This window comes from Microtus pennsylvanicus, chromosome 3, assembly GCF_037038515.1.
Source record: "Microtus pennsylvanicus isolate mMicPen1 chromosome 3, mMicPen1.hap1, whole genome shotgun sequence".
NCBI lineage: Eukaryota > Metazoa > Chordata > Mammalia > Rodentia > Cricetidae > Microtus > Microtus pennsylvanicus.
In genome coordinates this window covers 23,974,962-23,994,422 of record NC_134581.1, presented here as the reverse complement: position 1 = coordinate 23,994,422, position 19,461 = coordinate 23,974,962, and the positions used below count along the sequence as shown (strand labels likewise).

Sequence of the window (19,461 nt, the reverse complement as noted above, 5' to 3'; positions counted from 1 at the left end):
AGTTTCTTGTTTTCTTATAAAAATATATAAAACTTGTAAAATTATGGAAACTTAACTATATTGTGATACATAGAAAAATAAAAATAAAATCAATGTGCTTTATCTCTGGCAGTTATTTTGATGCACTTTTCTTCATGTTTTTGCAAGCATATGAAATCACTTTTGACTATTGCTTTTTTTTGTTTTTTTGAGACAGTTTGTGTGTGTGTGTGTGTGTGTGTGTGTGTGTGTGTACGTACGTACTCTTAGCTGTCCTGGAACTTGCTCTGTAGACCAGGCTGGACTCGAACTCACAGAGATCCACCTACTTCTGCCTCCTACATGCCGGGATTAAAGGCATGCACCACTAATGCCCTGCTTTTTTTGGTTGTTGTTGTTGTTTAAAGAGTTGATCTTGAGCTTGCTTAGTATAGTTCCTGATCTTCCTGCTTTTACTTCCAAGGTGCTGGGATTGCAGATGTTTGCTCCCATACCTGGCTGTACAAAGTAATGGGGTTCAAAAGTGTGCATTTTGCATACTAGGCAGGAGTCATGAAAACATGATTTTTAATGACTGAATAAAATTTCCTGTTGTGACCATCAGTTTCTTTTACATTGTCCTGTAGAATAACTGGATAACTCAAGAATCTCCTTACTGTGTACTACAGGGGAATTAACATTCTCTATGTAAATCTCTGTATTTTTTAGAAGGAGAAGGAACTGTTCTTCCTCTGTTTTAAGATTAATTTTTATTTATGTGTGTGTATACCGTGTGTGTGTGTGTGTGTGTGTATGTGTGTGTTTGCCTATAAAGGTCATAAGAGGGCATTAGATCCCTTACAGCTGGAGTTACAGGCAGTTGTGAGGTACTTGACATAGCTGTTGGGAACAGAACTCTGTTCTCGGGAAGAGCAGCAAGTGCTCTTAATCACCGAGCCGTCTCTCCAGCACTGGAAAATGTGTTATTCAATTGTTATTGCCAGCTCTTCTAGTCCACAGTTACCCTTAATTACTTTATCAAACTGAGATAACCCTGCATTCCAAAATTGCTTGTTCCCCTGTCTGGTAGCATAGGTTTTAGTCCCAGTCACTTAGGAGGCTAACGCAAGAGAACTGGAAGGCCCACCTGAGCAACTTAGTGAGAGCCTATCTTAGAATAAAATTTTAAAATGGGGGTAGGGGGTAGGGGTGGGGTTGCTTGCCTAGAGCTCAGTGCCTATTTCAAAGAACAGGCTGATTTTACCTTATTTATTTGGAAACATTTTTTTAAAAGATTAATTTTATGCATATGAGTATTTTGTCTGCATGTATATGTGTGTATCACATGTGTGCCTGGTTCCTGCAGAGACAGAAGAGGGCATCAGGTCCTGTGGATCTGGAGCTGCAAGACAGTTGTGAGCCACCATGTGGGTGCTGGGAGTCGAACCTGGGTCCTCTGGAAGAGAAGCCAATGCTCTTAACCTCTGAGCCATCTCTCCAACTCCAAGCTTGATTTTTAACAAGAGTACCTGATAATTTCCATTTAGAAGTCAGAAAATGTACTTGATGCTTATTCTTTATCTGTTATTCTAATACAGTGGTTCTCAACCCATGAATAGCAACCCCTTTGGGGGTTGAACGACGCTTTCACAGGGGTTGCCTAAGACCATTGGAAAACACAGTTTCATAGCTGTAGGAAAATTACAGGCATGAAGTAGCAACGCCATAATTTTGTGGTTGGGAGTCACCACATCATGAGGAACTGTATTAAAGGGTCGCAGAGGACCATTGCTCACTTGTTTTGTGTCCATTTACCATTACTGTCAAAGTAAGGTACAGTTACTATGGGTCTGCATTTATAGAGCGGTCATGCCCGACACTGTGCTAAGCCCTTTGTGTTGTCACTTTTCATCCTCAGTCCATGCCACACTCCCCACTTGAGAGCTATTCCAGGTTTGTTTTGCAGTTTGGGGACCCAGAGGGACAGGGAGGTGGGGGATACGCTCTTCGTCCCAGGCCAATGAGCTATGAAGTTGCTGTCAGACTGAGGTGTGATTGCAGAGGGAGGATGGCCTCATTGTTGCCTTTTCACCTCTCCTTGTGTGACCCCCAGGAAAGCAGAAACAGGAGCAGCCACTGGTGGAGGTGCTGGAAGACCTTCGGGCCAAGCTCCAGTGGACCCAAGGGGAGCTGGAAGCCCAGAGAGAAGCTGAGCGGCAGCGGCAGGTCCAGGTAGGTGTGCAGGGGAAAAAGTTGGTGAGACTCAGGGCGTTGTGCCCAGCCATGCATAAGACTCCCGCGGGGCCCGAATTCCCACTGTTTTTTCTGAACTGAAAGTCAGAGATAGAGTGCTATCTTTGGTGTGGGGCATGACTAGGTTCGTCTGGAAAGGACCTGTGTGGCCGAAAGGAGAGCAGAGGGTTGTGGTGTTTTGTGTAGCGATGCTGAAGGCATCTGAACTGGAACATAATGGTTTGTGTTCGTTGGCTCACAGTTTTTGGTAACTGGGTTTGAAAGCTCCAGATTCTAGGCTGGGGACAGGTGAGCTATAAATATTTATGGAGTTAAAAATACTAAGCTCCGTTCCTCCATGCATTAGCTCGTTTGTTTGTTAGCAGGCGTTTATTAAGTACCAACCAGGGGCTTGTGAGGAGTGTAAAGAAAGAGAAAACGAGTCTTATCCTCAAGGGAATTTCCAGTTTACCTAAGACTTGTCTGGCAATGGATCCCTCTGGGTCTACACCACAGGAGCTGAGGGTGGGGAGTTCTCTGGATCCCCATCGTGTTATACATGTAGAACAGGCCTTCGTGGGTCTTCAGCAAATGTTTGGTACAACGTGGAAGTAATCATCATATTGCTCTCTCTCTCTTTCTCTAGGAAATAGAGATGGCTCGTCAGAGGGAAATAGAAGCTAGAAAAAAGTTTGATGAGTGGAAAGAAAAGGAGCGGAGCAAGCTTTATGGGGAAATAGACAAGTTGAAACAATTATTCTGGGATGAATTTAAAACGGTTGCCAACCAGAACTCTACACTAGAAGAGGTACCCAACACAAACAACTTTTCGAAATTATTTTGTTGTAAGCCTGTTTATTTGTTCTTAAAATTAATTTTGCATGTTGTGTATGTGTGTGTGTGCGCATATTGGTTTGCCCATGTACACATATGTAAAGACCAGAGATGGACATAAGATGTCTCCTACCATCTTTCTGTATCTTCTTTTTTAGACTTATTTTTATAGTGTGTGTACATGTGTGTGCGTATGTGTGTGTGTGACGTGGTATGTGTGTGTGTGTTCACATATATGTGCGGGTGCCTGTGGAAGTCAGAAGAGGACATCAGATTCCCTGGAACTGAAGTTATAGGCTGTTGTGAGCTGCCTTATGTGGATGCTGGGAACTGAACTTGGGTCCTCTGTAATAGCAGCAAGTGCTCTTACCAGCTGAGCTATCTTTTCAGACTTTCCACTTTCGGTTTTTTATTTATTCATTTACTTTGTAGTTGTTCGAGACAGGTCTTTCAACAGACCCCTGACTGTCCTGGGACTCAGTATATACACAAGGCTGGCTTCAAACTGATAGAGATCCGCCTGCCTCTGCCTCCAGAGTATAGGGGTTAAAGGAGCCCACCACCATACTTAAATCCCGCACCTTAGTGTTTTGAGACACGATCTCTTACTAAACAGGAAGACCCCATTTTGACTTGAGTGACTGGCCAGTGACCCGCAGGATCAGCTTCTCTCCAGCTCCAGTCCCTGGTTTTACACAGCTGCATTGCTGCATCTGGCTTTTACATAGGTGCTAGGGAGTTGAACTCAGGTTTTTTTTGCTTGTTTGTTTGTTTTGTTTTGTTTTTAAGACATGGTCTCACTATGTAGCTCTGGCTATCCTGTAACTCACTATGTAGATAGACTAGGCTCCTCTGTGCTGTGTTGAAAAGCATGAGGCACTGTGTCAGGGTGAACTTAGTTTTTACGTCTGTACAATAAGGACTTTGCCCATGAAGGTCTCATCCCACCCTCAGAAGTTGTTGCTGGTCTTCCTGACGTCTGCTGGGGTCTTACTGTGTTGTTGTTGGAGCTGACACGGTATAAGCAGATGCTAGTACTCAGGGAAACCCATACTGCTCTGCCTCACACTTGCTGTGTGATCTTGGGAGTGTTATTTTACATCCCTGTGCCTTAGTTTCTTTCGTATGCGACAGATTTGTAGCAGCTTTAAATTAGCACATTTGAAGTACATACCACTATCTGGCATTTAATTAGAACTCTCTAGAACATGGACCTTATTTTGCAAAGAGTTCTCATCATTGGGCAAAAAAATGTGACGGAACATAAATGAATACATTTTTTCCTGACTTATATCTGGTGAATTCTGGCTCTATGGGGGAGGGTCCTGTTGTAGTTGCATAAAACAGGTAGCATTTACCGGATGGTCTTACTGTTCCCTGCCTCTGCAGAACACTGTTTCTGGTGTTGTTATTGTTGTTTTTTTCATTTAGAAGGGGGTGGGTGGGTGGGCAGAGAATGTGTGTGTGGCATGCATTCACTTTGTTTTAAGAAAGTATACTACACTCCTTTTTACAGGTGAAACCAAGACCATATAATTTGTTCAAGTTCTCACAGCTAGAAAGAGATGGAGCTGAGGTCTGAACATAGCGTTTAAAATTCCAAGGTCTTGTTTCTGCTGGCTGATCTTTATACAGGAAGACCTTGTTAAAGTTATTGCTGAATCGCATCTTCTCACACATGCATGGAGTCCTGGTCTCTAATTGGTCCGTCTCACATCAGGAGAACCTTGTTTTGAAAGTGAATTGTCAACTGCTTTTCTCGCCATCATTCCATGTTTTGCCTAAAGATACATACCGGCCTGTTTTCCTAGGGGGATGGCCATGGGATGGAAAAGCAGAGAGGGGGCGTAGTAGGAGCTCTCTCTCTCTCTCTCTCTCTCTCTCTTTCTCTCTCTCTGTGTGTGTGTGTGTGAGAGAGAGAGATCTGTTATTATTCAAGCCTTCCCAACACAGTGCTCCCTGCTGGATTAGGGCTGGATTAGGGCTAGATTAGGGCTGGATTAGGGCTGGATTAGGGCTGTTCTGCGGATGGGAAGCTGTTACTCCTTGTGGCTCTCTGCTCTCCTCACTAGCTCTCTACCCATGGTTCCCAATTTTAAGTGTCCCTGACTCGATACTTCCCAACCTGCTGCCTGCTCAGGAGGCATTTATAAATAACTGTTGATTTGAATCAGAGGCTGCTGTTCAGAAATCACCTCATCAAGGACCAAAAAATTTCTTTTAGTTAGGAAATCTGAGTCTCAGAAAATGACATGATCCTTTGCCAGCTGTGGCTCCCTTTCTGATTCAGAACACATCCTTTTAATACTGGAACACCCCACGATTGTATTTATTTTTTGCTTGTTTGTAAGATATTCACATTGTGCTTCCATGTCTCCTACCTCCTTTCAACATTTTATTTTAGTAAAGTATAGGGATCTAATTGGATACAAGATTATCAGTATTGTTTGATAATTATTTTGTCAATTCATCCCTTTTTTTTTTCCTAGACAAGGTTTCTCTGTAGCTTTGGAGCCTGTCCTGGAACTAGCTCTTGTAGACCAGGCTGGCCTAGAACTCACAGAGATCCGCCTGCCTCTGCCTCCCGAGTGCTGGGATAAGGCCTGTGCCACCACCACCCTGCCCAATTCATCCTTTTTTAAATTCTGGGGGAAACAAGGTGAGAATCTGTTCAGAATGATTGGAAAAGTACCGTGAGATAGTCCTCAAAACCACAGACAGCATCCTGACGGGAGGAGGGCTGAGGAGGGCTAAGTGTGCGTTGACAGCATTGCTCCTTAGAGCTTACCTGAAACAGAGGCATGAGCACTTTGGCCGAGTTGCCTGACTGCAGAGAGAACATAAGGATACATGGGGTAGGCGAAATTGCTGGCGGATACGCTAACAGGAGCCCCTGGCCATGGAGGTCCGCGGTGCAAAGGGCCAGCTGTGTGGTGTGCTTCACAGCGACAGAGAAAGCGGAAGTGGCATGTCAGAACCCTCCCCCTTGCCCCCCCAAGTTTTCTGGCCCTTGCTAAAGCGTTTGCCAACAAAAATACTCAAGCTGGAAAATGATTAACATTTTGTCCTGGTATTGCCTAAGCAATGGCTGGGAAAAGTTATCAAGAACACCAAGTAAACTCAGGCTCAAAGCTTCCTAAAGCTGGAATAAGGTTTATCGTAGGGTTATGTGTGGGGATAGACATGGGCTTTGTTAGTGTAACTTGGGTAGGCGGAAAGGGCTTCTGTCTTTTATCCTGTTGTGCCTGCCTTCTCCTTTGGTACAGTGTTAGCTCAAGAATCACTAAGTCAATAGAGCTGGCCCTGACGGAGTGGGAGTGGGTGGGTGAGCTGGCCCTGAGGGCCCGAGAGCAGGAAAGCTGGCCCTGCTCCTTGCTGCCTGCTGCAGTGGGCGAGCTGTCTGGGACAGTGCCGGAGCACTGGCCCTGGTGGTGTTGATGAGGGAAAGCTGGTGGGCTGACCAGGACTGACACATCTCCCTTATCTGTGAACTGCTGGAGCATGTGAAGGGGCCGGACCTGCAGATCCAAAGCTGCAGGGTCTCCATGACACAAGGCAGCAATACGATATCCAAGAGGAATCCCTGTGAAGACCCAATATCAAGTGAATAACAGAAGCCAGAGGCCTCAAGCCAGACCAATGGGTCATTGTAATGAACACTTACAAGTAAAGATGTGTGGACTAAAATGTATACTGTGTGACTCACTGGGCCACACTACAGCTTCCATACCTACAGCTTCCACACTGAGACTTTTTTTTGTATGTTAGTTTTTTTCTTTTAAATTTTATTTTATTTGGGGGGATGTGGCAAATAAAGGGTAGATATGAAGGGATGGAAAGATGAACGGGATTGGGGTGCATGATGTAAACCCCACAAAGAATCAATAATAAAAAAAAGTAAAAAAAAATCACTAGATATAAATGGCATGGCTTTGAATACTGTGCAAAACCACAAACAGCTAAATAGCTGTTTCTGGTGACAGCCAGTGTGTGTGTGTGTGTGTATGTGTGTGTGTGTGTGTGTGTAAGAAACGGGGATCCTCAGGGCATGGCTTGGGGAGCTAGGGATTCTCACATGGGCCCTAAGTGTGGCGCTTTTCAGTTTAATTTAGAGCTAGGAACAAACTGGCCAGGAGCTGGGCAAGCTTAGAACTTGGGGACATCAGAATTTCACTGGAACTGAAATAATACGAGTCCCCCCCCCCCCCAATGGGTGCTCCTGTTGTTCAGGGGTTGAGCTTGGGAGACCCTTAGTGAGAGGACTGCTGATTTGTGTGGCTGTCTGCAGGCACACAGTAGTAGTGAGGGCAAACTGGACAGGCTCTTGAGGGGTCACTCTTCCGGTCCTGTATTGGGGAAGGTATATAGCCAGTGTCGTGTCTAGGGCTTCCTTTAATGAGGTGATTCTTGGCTTTTCCAGAAGCTGAAGGTGCTGCAGACCTACAGTATGACCGAGTCCCACCTCGGGTCTCTACGGGACGAGGAGTCTGAGGAGCGACTCAAGCAGGCCCAGGAGCTCCAGGCCCTCCGAGAGAAGATGGAAGTCCAGGTGAGCTTGAGCTGATGTTTGCTCCACACCCTTTTCTCCAGAGCAATGAGGAAGGAATCTGTCTGCCCTCACCAAGGCCTCGGTTTGCCTTGTGGATTTGGTGAAGTTGAGAGACATCAGGCCTTGTTCGGCATGAAAGCACTGAATATAGGGTTCCCACACAAGGTTGGCGATGCTTTTAATCATCATCATCATATATATATATATGATATGTACTAATATATGCAAATGCAGGTGGGTCTTTTTGACATCTTTGTCCCAACTTTCATTCTGATAAGGTTGAAAACAGTTCAGAAAGTGTGCAAGTGTCCTGGGCTGTGAAGATATTTATGACAAGTCTGTGGTGTGGTAGCGAATGCTTAGGTATCAGCTCAGAGCTAAAAAACCACTTGCCAGTTTTTGTGGTGTGCAGACTCCTATCTTGCCATCACTATGAGGTCACTGAATCGAGCTGGGAAGATTCATACCCAGTCCACTCTGGCCACCACTGGGAGAACCTTACTCAAGTCCAGGCAGAGGAGGTCGGTATCCTCTCTAAGACCACAGCAGTCAGCCACAGCCCAGCATGAGCTCCTGTGTCCGCTCTCCAAGGTGGTTGGGAAAGAGCCGGAAGTCTGTCTGAAACTGATGACATGGTGTCTTAGTTAGGGTTTCTATCGCTGTGAAGAGACACCATGATTCCAGTAACCTATAAATGAAAACATCTAATTGGGGTTGGCTTACAGCTTCAACAGTTTAGTCTATTATCATCGTGGTGGGTAGCACGCAAGCAGTGGGCAGGAAGACATGATGCTGCAGGAGGAACTGAGAGTTCTCCATTTGGATCCACAGGCAGCAGGAAGAGGCAAAGAGACACTGCACTGGACCTGGCTTGAATTTCTGAGACCTCAAAGCCCCCCCCCCCCCCCAGTGGTGCACTTCTTCCAACAAGGCCACACCTCCTAAGAGCGCCACTTCCTGTGGTCCTATGGGGGGCCATTTTTATTCAAACCACCGCAGACTAGTTTGCTTTCTATTGCTGTATTAAATACCATGATCAAATGCATCTTGGGAAGGAAAGAGACTTTATGGCTTCCACTTCCACATTGCAGTGCATCATCAAGGGGAGCCAAGGCAGGGACCATGAGGACGAACACCGCTCACTGGCTTGCTATCCTGAGTCTTGCCCAGAACCACCCCAGGGATAACACTGCCCACAGTAGCCTGGGCCCTTCCACATCAACCATCAGTTAAGAAAATGCCACACAGGCTTGCCTGCAGACCAGTCAGGTGGGGGCATTTTCTCCATTGAGGCTCCCTCTTCCCAGATGACTCTAGTTTGTGTCAAGTAGACAGAAAAGCAAAACAACCAAACAAAATCTCTAACCAACACAGATGGTTCATAGATTTTTTTTACATCACAAAAAGTCATTATTACTGGGGAGATGCCTTGGTCAGTCAAGTGCTCACAATACAAGCATGAGGACCTTAGTTTAGATCCCTAATGCCCACATAAATGCCAGGAACAGCGTGCATCTAGAACCTCAGAGCCAGGGGAGAGAGACAGGCAAGATTTTGGGGCTCACAGCTCACTGCTCTCAATCCATCTAGCTAATTGACTTAGCAAGAGACCCTATCTCAAAAATAAAACAGAGAGTGACACCTGGCCTCCATGTACATGCACGCATACCTGCACACATACATATACACACACACACACATGCACACACACACATGCACACACACAACCTTTCTTTTCCTATGAACTTGAACTCTGTTCATATTCTTCCCTTTTTTTTTTCTTTGCCTTCTCTTCCTTTCTTTCACTCTTTGCTACAGGGTCTTATGTAGCCTGGGCTCCACTTACTGTGTGTCTGAGAAGGACCCTAACTTTGAACTCCTGACCTTCCTACTTCCAGCTTTTAATTGCTGGAGTTACAGCCTTGACCTACTGCGCTGGCCTTTTGCTTCTCCTCGTGGAAATTAATCCAGCTTTTGTTCTAGTTGTGGATATTTTTCCCGAGTCTTCTATTGGTCTTTTAACTTTACTTTATTGTTGTTTGGTTATAAAAAAGTAAAGTTTTTTGGGTAAAAGTTATGTTTTTTTAAAGAGTCCTTTTCATCTTCGTTAATGTGTATGTGTGTGTCTCTGTGTGTTTGCATACATGTGTCAAGGTGCAGGAGCTAGAAGAGGGTATTGGAGCCCCTGGAGCTGGAGTTGCAGGCAATTGCAAGCCACCTGATATAGGTGCTGGGAACTGAACTCAGGTCCTCTGCAAGAGCGGTGACCCTATTGACTGCTGGACATCTCCTCAGCCTCTCCATCTGTCCTTTATTACTGTGCCTGCTCTGAGACTTAAAAAGAAAATATTCCTGGTTTTCTTTGGGTGATTCTGTAGCCTTAATCACTACCATTATCATTTTGCTGTCTTGATTTTTATGTGTAATTATCTGATCTGTCTAGTTTATATTGACTTAAAACAGTCATGCAAGCTTTTATTTTTTTTCCTGGTCAGTTAGCCATTTGTTCAAACACAAAGTCAGTAATCTCTCTCCCACTACGTTTCCATTCCCCCCCAAATTGGTTCGGTTTCTCTATTCTGTCTCACCAGGAGCTAGTACCTTTTACTTCTCATAATTTTATAGTTTATTACTGCATAGCAGGCTCCATTTAACAAGCTTTTGCTCCCTTTCAGAAAGCAGAATGGAAGAGAAAAATGAAGGCGCTGCACGAAGAGCGGGCAGCTGAGAGGAGAGAGGTAGCTGATGTTGGCTAGCGGGAAACTTTGCTTTCCCGTGACCTCGCCCTATGCAGCATTCCCCTCTCTGTCCCATTCTCTGTCTAGAATTGGTTGTCAGGTGTATTGTGGATACTGCTCATGGCTGTCAGTCCCCTTTAATATACAAATGGGGTCATCTGCCTATCCAGCAGATTCTTCAGCAAGGAGCTGTTGTGCCCAAGTTTCTGGTCCCCAAATGAATTCACGGAGCCGGATTTCCGATGCAAATTACATGAGGGTTTTTAATAATATTCACATTTAAGTTTGGACCAACACCTTTTCAGCACCCCAGCATGGTGGGTGTGGAAAGTGTGGCAGGGAGCCTTGGGGGAGGGCAGAACTTTTAAAGGGGAAATGCGGTAATCAGGGGAATTCATGTCCTGTTCTCTTGGGATTGGGTAAGGAGTACATAGGATAAAGTAGTTTCTGAACCCATTGGTCAGTTTTGGGGGCACGAAAACCTAACAAAGAACCATTAATAATTGACAAGGTATCTTCAAGGATAGGATGCCTCCCAAGAACATCTGGACCTTGTTAAATTTTTATGGCTTCTTTGTAGATGCCCAAGAAGAGAAGGGAAGTTGAGGAGGAAGTTGGTTAGCCTTCTCAGGCTCTGCTGGCCCCCAGCCTAGAAGATGCCAGGAGCTTGGTCCATGGGGACGGCACTTGTTCCCACCCCATTTTAGGGTTACCCAGTCCCCGTGTGATGGTTTCATTTCATTTGTGTTCTCTAGAGATTCTTTATGCAAATATTAATAACTAGCTTCACTTTACCTCTGCTCTTACATCAGAGGTGGCATGGGAACACATTTTCCTCCCTTCTTGTTTTTACCTGAAAAGAAATTTGATGATTTTTGAGTGGTCTTTTTTTCTTACCTGCCTCTCCTCAGTGGGTGACCACATCTGACAGAGAACCTTCTTCCATGGTCCTAGAGGCCTGCCCTCCATTTTTTCTTCTCCTTCTCTGGCACAGCTCAAAAAAATATACCCAAATCAGAAGGCAGCTAGAATTGTTTGAAAGCAAAGTCTAGAAATTCAGTCTGGCCTCAGGCGAGACCGCCACCAGCATTTGGCTGTAGGGACTGCCCTTCTTACCTGGGGTACTTGGGTTCCTTCAGACATCTGACTGACCAACCTTCCTGTGCCCACCAGATGCGGGAGGAGAACGAGAGGCTCCATGCCACCCTGTCTCAGGATCAGAAGAAGGCAGCTGCCCAGTCGCAACGCCATATCAACGCCCTCCGTGCACAGCTTCAAGAACAGGCCAAGCTTATTGCGTCCCAGGAGGAGACGGTAAGTCAGTCCTTTCCCTAGTCAGCAGCCGTCAGGCCTCTTTTCTGTGAGGCTAGCTTGGCATCCTTCTGAGTTCATGCTGTTGGTGTCCTTAGGCTCCTGAAGGGCAGTGAAGAGGGGTACAAGGTTGTAAGGCCACAGCTACCTCCCTCTAGGCTTATGTCTCCTCTTATCCTCAGAGACCACATAAGATACCTGGTTCCCGGCTGGCACTTTGCATGAAACTTCACGGAAACCTCAAACTGCCCTTCAAGAGAGACCATTTGAGACCATTTTCTTTCTCCCCACCTTTATTCAATGGATGATGGAACAGGCTGGGTTTTCTATATGTGGCAGGTGACATCGTCTCTAGCTAGGCTGGCGGGACACAGAGATGTTGTTAGCCAGCCCCCTTCCCATAAAGGAACAGCTTCTGATGTGGTTTTCTAATAAGCCAGTGAGACAAAAGTTGCCGAGTCTCCGAGCATCTCCTATTGCTGGGTCCTATGGCTCTTCACCTGTTCTTGATGATTCTTCCCTACCCCCAGTCTGTACTCAGTTCCCCTTGGAAGGTCCATCTCCTCCAAGCCCCACCTGGGACCTCAGGTTCCTGTGTTCTACATAGCCCTGGAGTTACTGCCACTGTCCAGTCCCTTCCTCCTGTCCTTGGACCCCTTGCTAGTTACACTTTTCTGTTTGATTTTTTCTTTTTTTAAAGATTTATTTATTATGTATACAGTATTCTGCCTGCAGTATTCTGCAGGCCAGAAAAGGGCACCAGATCGCATTACAGATGGTTGTGAGCCACCATGTGGTTGCTGAGAATTGAATTCAGGACCTCTGGAAGAGCAGGCAATGCTCTTAACTGCTGAGCCATCTCTCCAGCCCCCACTTTTCTGCTTTCTAGCCATTTTATGTCAGTCACTGTACCCACCGGTCACATGACAAAACTTTTTCTGGGAGACACAACACTCATGTCTACTCACCCCAGATAGGGAACCCATGACAGACCAAGTGCAGATATCACCAGAGTCCAGCCTGGCAAGCCAGTGAGTCTTATTGGGGTTATTTACAGGAACAGAAATGACTCAAAGACAACCGTGTTACCAAAGCCCACCCCACAAGGGTGACAGCTCACAGAAACTGGGAACTTGGAGCACACTGCACAGCCTCAGAAAGCTCAGTAGCTTGGAGGGTCCTTTTCGAGAGACGCTGTTGGCCTAAATCTCTTCCAGGCAGTTCACCTGGTTTCCGCTTCTTCAGACCGCTGGTCTGGTCTCAGCCTTCCTTGCGGCATTTCTCCTCTCAGAGTCTGCATCTCGGCTTGTCTGGGAGTCTTCTCTGTAGCTCAGCTTTCTGAGAGGGACTCTCAGCTTTTATTCCTTTCTCTGTCAGGGAGGAGCCTAGTGAATCTGGTCAGTTTCAGGGACTTCCCCAAGCTCTCCTGAGTTGTCTACCTGCCTGCTTCTGGAACTTACTACACACGATGGAATGTTTCAGTCTCAGAGGAAGCTGTTATAGGACCCCACCTTGTCTCTTGCTCCCTGCAAATACTGGCCAAAGAGGAAGGAGAAGGCCCATGTTAGGGAAGGGGTGCTGAGCACATTTGCCAGTGTCTGGGTCAGGCCTCCTGGCAGGGATGCTGACCAGGCCTCTGTGTGCCCATAAGCCCCCAGGTCAGCTGTCTGCATCACTGGTTAGAATTTCTCTCATTTCCTAGCTATCTTACATCAATTTTACCTCCATGCCAGCTGTACCCCTGTCCCATTCTGCTTCTGTGGGCTCGTGCCCTGCAAGAGTGGTTCTCTGAAGATTGTCGTTCCGGTCTCCTTTCCCTGAGAAAGCTGAGCAGCTGGTTATCCAGGAATGCTAGCCATTACTCTTCCTGGGTGTGGTCTCTCTCCACACACACATGGTGGGAGATGAGATGTGCTTGGGGCGGGATAGTAAGTCATTCTAGTTCTTGGTGGGTGGCAGGATAGCAGCCGCTGCCCTCTCTTCCTGTTCTGGGCAGGTCTACTGCTCAGAGCAGAGTCTCTACAGTGTCCCCTGCTGGCTGTAACCTGCTCTGTCCCATCTTTTGCAGATCCAGACCTTGTCCCTCAGGAAGGCGCAGGGTAAGTCAGCAGTGGGTGGTCAGGATCAGTCAGTCTTTGGGTTGTCCTGGGCTCTTTGCCTTCTACGCCCCACCCCAGGTGATTTATGGGTCAAACACTGGTGACAGCAATCCATGGGACATTCGCTGTGGTGTCAGGCTGTCCAGCTGGATGGGACAGAGGGCTCATGGGAGGGAGGTCATTTGTGCTGAAGGCTTTCTTTCCATCAGCTATCAGCGATTCTTGCCTGTTTTATTGTTCTCTAGTGGGAGGGAAGAGAGAAGGGTCTTGGGCATGGTGTTGATAGGACTGGGCCCTTGAGTTGCCTTATCTGTGGCATGCCATTCATAAGGACTGTGTTTCATGCCGAGCACTTTCCGTTCCTCCTCACATTACATTGTGATTTGTTGTGCGATGGGTATTATAGCTCTATTTTTCCACATAAGGACACCGAGGCCTAGTGAGGTTCAGAGACTTACCAGCTTATGCACAGCCACTGGAGGCAGAGCTGGGATGTGAGTCTGATGTTCCCGCCTCTAGTGTCTGTGTTGGTGACTGTTTTTCCATCCTGCCCCTCTGGGAAAGATGAATCTATGGACGGCTTGCCCTTACAGGCCACTTCTCCCCCGGGGTACTACATCTTTCTTTGAGTCAGGGGTGAGGTGCAGGGTTCTGGTGACACTAATTGTTCCTGTCTTCTCAGAAGTCCAAGAGGTGCCAAAGGCTGTGGACACAGAGGAGGAGTCTTCTGAGGAAGGTGGGTCTCTCTCTCTGTCTCTCTCTCAAGCAGATTTTTCTCTTTAACTGTAATCTGGACACGTGAAGCTATGGCACAAGGAACTGAGGACACAGGATAAATATTCCTTAAGTGCCTTGCATGCATCAGATGTCTGTTTAAAGGCTCTAACATGCGGTCTGCAGGGCCACTGAGTCACAAGCTACAGGAGGCAGAGCAGTGCCTGCTGGGCTTCTGACTCAGGTCCTGACCCTTGTGCCTGCCCCGCTGCCTCTCACCCAGTGCTGTTCAGAGCACTGGAGGAGAGCTCACTGCACTGGCTTTTAAATGGTCTCCGTTTCCCATGTGAGTGAGCTGTGGGTAGATCATGGAGGACCTAAAGTAACAAGACTGTCAAGTGCTCCAGAAAGGAAACTTGAATGGGCGATCTTGATTGCCCTTTAATCTGGATCAGAACAGAACCAGATTCAACGGGTGGAGGCCTGGCTAAGGCTGGAGCCCGTCTGGAATCTGAGACCAGAGTGGAACCCACGGAACAAGTTGTTTCCAGGGTTTGATTCCAATTCCCAAAGCTATGAGTTGACCTCAGAACTGATAGCCCAGATCTGGGATGTCCTGGGTGGCAGGGGATGGGGGTGTAGAAGCTGGGTGGTGAGTCTAAGACACTGAGAGCCAGGAGGGAAAACATGTCATCTTCTGGCCCAGGGGTTGACATGTGGGAGTGACTCATTCTAGGCACTGGGGTTACTGGCGGGTACAAGGGCTCTCAGGGTCACTGGCAGGCAGGTCCAGGGTTGGTGTGCTCAGCAGGGAGCACTGACCTTGCTTATTGTCTCCTGCTACAGAGCTGCAGAGCTCCCATGATGAGCAACGGAAGGTGTTAGCAGCTCTGAGGCAAAACCCTACTTGGCTGAAGCAGTTCCGGCCCATCCTGGAAGACACCCTGGAAGAGAAGCTGGAAGGCATGGGGATAAAGAGGGTCGGTTTCTGGGCTACTGTTGACTTAGTCATTCGATTATGTGTGTAAAGACAGGGTCTTGCTGTGCAGCTCAGGCTGACCTTAAACTCACATCAATCCTCCTGCCTCAGCCTCCAGGGTGCTAGAATTAACATAGGGTGCCGTTGCACCAGGCTAAGGGATACAGTTTTAAGGGCTGAGACCTATAATGAAGACAAAGAGTGTTCTTACCCAGAGAGGCGATTGGTCGGTGTTTATCTTGCAGGCTCATCCGTTTCTTTCTGTGTTCATTGCTGTCTCGGGATAGCTTCTGTCCTGACAAGAGAGGTCTCTCCTTTGCTCCAGGACCTTATCCTGACACTCTCAATGTTCTTCACTCACTGGTTACTTTTTCCCCTGTCTCTTTAACCAAATCACCAATAGAGGACATTCAGCTGGCTGAGTCTGGTCTATGGGCCAGCCCCGTGTGCCTAAGTGTTTCTAAGTCCACTATCTATGTATGGGGCCTGTGACTCTTCCCAGATGTCCACAGTCAGAGCCCGAGAACATCTATTAGTAAATAAAGGTACAGTATGGCATCAGAGTAGCCAAGTGTCATAGCATTGAACCAACCGTTTGCATTTCAGTGAGTAAGATTAGAAAACCAAGTGAAGCAAACATAGATGGCTGGGTTGAGTTTTGTAAAGATGCTGTCGTCAGCTGCTGCTTAATCCTATGTCGGTCCTGTGTTCAGTTTTGATTTAAAAATGTCTTAATTTTGATAAATCTTCTTGGATCAGAGCCCTCTCCTGGGCTCTGGTGGGTGGTAGGCAGAAGCCCAGCAACTTCTAGCAGTACACACTGGACTTTGAGGTTAATTTCCAAACGCTGTTAAACAGGGAGAACACGGTAGAGCCAGGAGGTGCAAAGAGAAGCAGACTATGCTCTCCCCCTGAGATTCGGTTGGATGTAGGGAAAACACGCCCCATCCAAGTCCCTTATGGGGTGAAGTGGATTGAACTGTGATGTAGCACTTCGCCTAATCCTATGTTGTGCATTGTGGTAGAGCCTCCTAAACCCTGAGTTCACACACTTTCTGCTATGTGTGAGGCCCACCCTCTCTGTTCCCCACTTCACCCCTCCCACACAGGCTGCAGACACAGTACCTCCATGTCAGCAGCTATCGGGAAAAGGTGAGGGAGCCTGTGTCTGTGAAGGCGCACATCTGTCTCTTCCAGGACACAAAGGGAATTTCAGCTCAGACTCTCCGACAGCTGGAGTCCCTGCTGAGAACCCAACGGGAGCAGACAGCTCGAAGCTTTCGTGAATTTCGGAGTCTGAGGGAGAAACTCAATAAGGAAGTGACCAGCAGGGTGAAGCAGAGGTGGGAGAGTACAGCGGGGGTGTCCCAGCCAGAAGGCCAGCCTCCAGGTGAGGGGGGCAGGTGGGCTTTGAGACCACAGGAGAGGATTCCATTCTGGCTGTGGCTTGTTTGCATGGGAGGAGGGAGCTTCCCCTGCCCCCCTTCGGGGATGTTTTTCGGACCAGTAGAGCTTGTGGAATTCTCCAGGGCAAATGAGTCCTGAGACCCTCATTTGGAGAAACAGAGTCATGGGAGGAGCTGGGTTGAGACAGTTAAAGGATGGTGAGGTTCCTTTCCTCAGTCGTGGCTGGGCATGACCACGACACCCATCCTGTCTCATGCCCAGCAGGTGCATAGAAAGTTTGCCAAGTGCAGCCTGCACATATATATATTTCCTGGGGAAATCAGAGATGGTTTTAGTTGGTACATGGACCAATTATTTTACAACTTGTTCTTTCTTTCCCTTCACATGAATTGGGGGAACAATCCTAGTATACAATCATGTGAGGTAGTAGAATTATTTCTTGTATAAGCATAAAGCAGGGATTTTATGTTTAAAGTGCAGTTGTTTAATGTAAAATGTTAAAGAGCCCACAGAACAGGTTGTAAAAGAATATGGTAAAAATCATATGAGTCTTTGAGAAGCTCCATCCAAAGTCAACCTCCTGACCTTAAGGTTTCTGAAGCTAGGACAGTTCTTGGCACTGCAGACATCTCTGACAGACAGTTGGCTTTCCTGCCTGCATCTGAGCTTGTGTTCCTTTGCTCATTTGCCCAAATGTCTCTAACTTAGTATAGTGTCTGCTTTGCTTGACTTTGTACCAGGACCTGCCCTGCCACATGAGAACGCAGAGAGGACCGGGAGATATGAGCTACACAGACACAGGGGTGCTGGACACTCAGGAGGGGAGGAGAACGCAGGGAGGACCGGGAGGTGTGAGCTACACAGACACAGGGGTGCTGGACACTCAGGAGGGGGAGGAGAACACAGGGAGGACTGGGAGGTGTGAGCTACACAGACACAGGGGTGCTGGACACTTAGGAGGGGGAGGAGAACGCAGGGAGGACCGGGAGGTGTGAGCTACACAGACACAGGGGTGCTGGACACTCAGGAGGGGGAGGAGAACGCAGGGAGGACTGGGAGGTGTGAGCTACACAGACACAGGGGTGCTGGACACTCAGGAGGGGGAGGAGAACGCAGGGAGGACTGGGAGGTGTGAGCTACACAGACACAGGGGTGCTGGACACTCAGGAGGGGGAGGAGAACACAGGGAGGACTGGGAGGTGTGAGCTACACAGACACAGGGGTGCTGGACACTCAGGAGGGGGAGGAGAACGCAGGGAGGACTGGGAGGTGTGAGCTACACAGACAGGGGTGCTGGACACTCAGGAGGGGGAGGAGAACGCAGGGAGGACTGGGAGGTGTGAGCTACACAGACACAGGGGTGCTGGACACTCAGGAGGGGGAGGAGAACGCAGGGAGGACCGGGAGATGTGAGCTACACAGACACAGGGGTGCTGTACACTCAGGAGGGGGAGGAGGAGAGGGATTTGGAGAGGAAGAATGAAAATGTCCGCAGACTTCCGTCTTTCAGGGGAAAGAAAGGTGTCTTGCTTCTTCTAGGTACCACCTTTTTTCCCCCATTGCTGTCATCAGAGTCAGGAGAGCCCCTCCCTTGTCTACGTTGCCCCTTCCCTACCTTTGGGATTCAAGTCATTAACTGTGATGAAAGACACATCTTCACGACACTTTGCGGACCTTTCCTTCCTGCTCACATTCCCCACAAGCCCTTTGCTATGCTCGCCTCGTCTGCTTCGAGTCTAAGCAGTTCTCAACCTGTGGGTCGCGACCCCTTTGGGGGTCGAACTCCCTTTTCACTGGGTCCCATAACAGACAGCCTGCAAATCAGATATTTAGTTACGATTCATAACAGTAGCAAAATTACAGTTATGAAGTAGCAATGAGATAATCTTGTGGGGTGTGTGTGTGTGTGTGGAGGGGGTTGCCGCAACATGAGGAACAATATTAAAGGGTTGCAGCATTAAGACGGTTGAGAACCACTGGCTTAGACCTCGCCCTTCTTGGCGAGATGCAGTGGAGGGAGGCGGTGGCAGATGGACGGCCAGGTTTGTGACGATCACTTTGCTCCACGCAGTTGAGGGCAAGGTCCTCCATAGCTCCGAGCCTCTGTAAAGCAGAATGTCACTGCCTGAAGATGGGCTGGGGGCTGGGGAGGGGTGGGCAGCAGAGATATGCAAAGAGCTTCGCTTAGTGTCCGGTGCACAGTAGCAGTATGTTATTGTTGTTTCCTCCCCGTAGGCTTGTTTTGGCCTTTCTCCTCTCTTCATCTTACCGCTCCCCACTTATGAATAAACACATCCTCTGAGAGCAGCGCATCACAGGCGTGTTTGACCTTGAGCTATTGCAGTAAGAACTACTTCTCGACGAACTGCCTGCGTGTTGGTTTCATGCAAAGCACTTACTCTAGCTTCCTGTGATACAGTTTCTCTCCAGTTCGCTTCCCATGACCAAACATCACTGGACCCCTTGTTTCCTAATGGGAAACAGGGGTGGTATCTGATTGCCTTCTAATTGTCTGCCTTGGGCACAGCAGCCTTTCCTCTGACTTAAAGGTCCTGGCAGCTCTTGGTAGTTGTGTAGTCCTGCAGCGACCTCTGGTGGCAACAGAGTTTTCCTGCAGGGCCTCTTGCGTTCAAGGTTGGG

General features: G+C 47.8%; 1 protein-coding gene across 2 annotated transcripts in view; it reads left to right on the top strand.

The window, feature by feature from the left end:
- Positions 1 to 19,461, top strand: part of Dzip1l (DAZ interacting zinc finger protein 1 like) — a 46,586-nt gene that overhangs the window by 21,812 nt on the left and 5,313 nt on the right. For both annotated transcript variants that reach the window (XM_075964883.1, XM_075964884.1), the window contains exons 5-13: positions 2,072 to 2,190; positions 2,837 to 2,998; positions 7,445 to 7,573; positions 10,249 to 10,311; positions 11,485 to 11,625; positions 13,691 to 13,721; positions 14,404 to 14,457; positions 15,282 to 15,415; positions 16,612 to 16,804. In XM_075964883.1, coding sequence (XP_075820998.1) covers positions 2,072 to 2,190; positions 2,837 to 2,998; positions 7,445 to 7,573; positions 10,249 to 10,311; positions 11,485 to 11,625; positions 13,691 to 13,721; positions 14,404 to 14,457; positions 15,282 to 15,415; positions 16,612 to 16,804 — 1,026 coding nt within the window. The remainder of the gene's footprint in view (positions 1 to 2,071; positions 2,191 to 2,836; positions 2,999 to 7,444; positions 7,574 to 10,248; positions 10,312 to 11,484; positions 11,626 to 13,690; positions 13,722 to 14,403; positions 14,458 to 15,281; positions 15,416 to 16,611; positions 16,805 to 19,461) is intronic.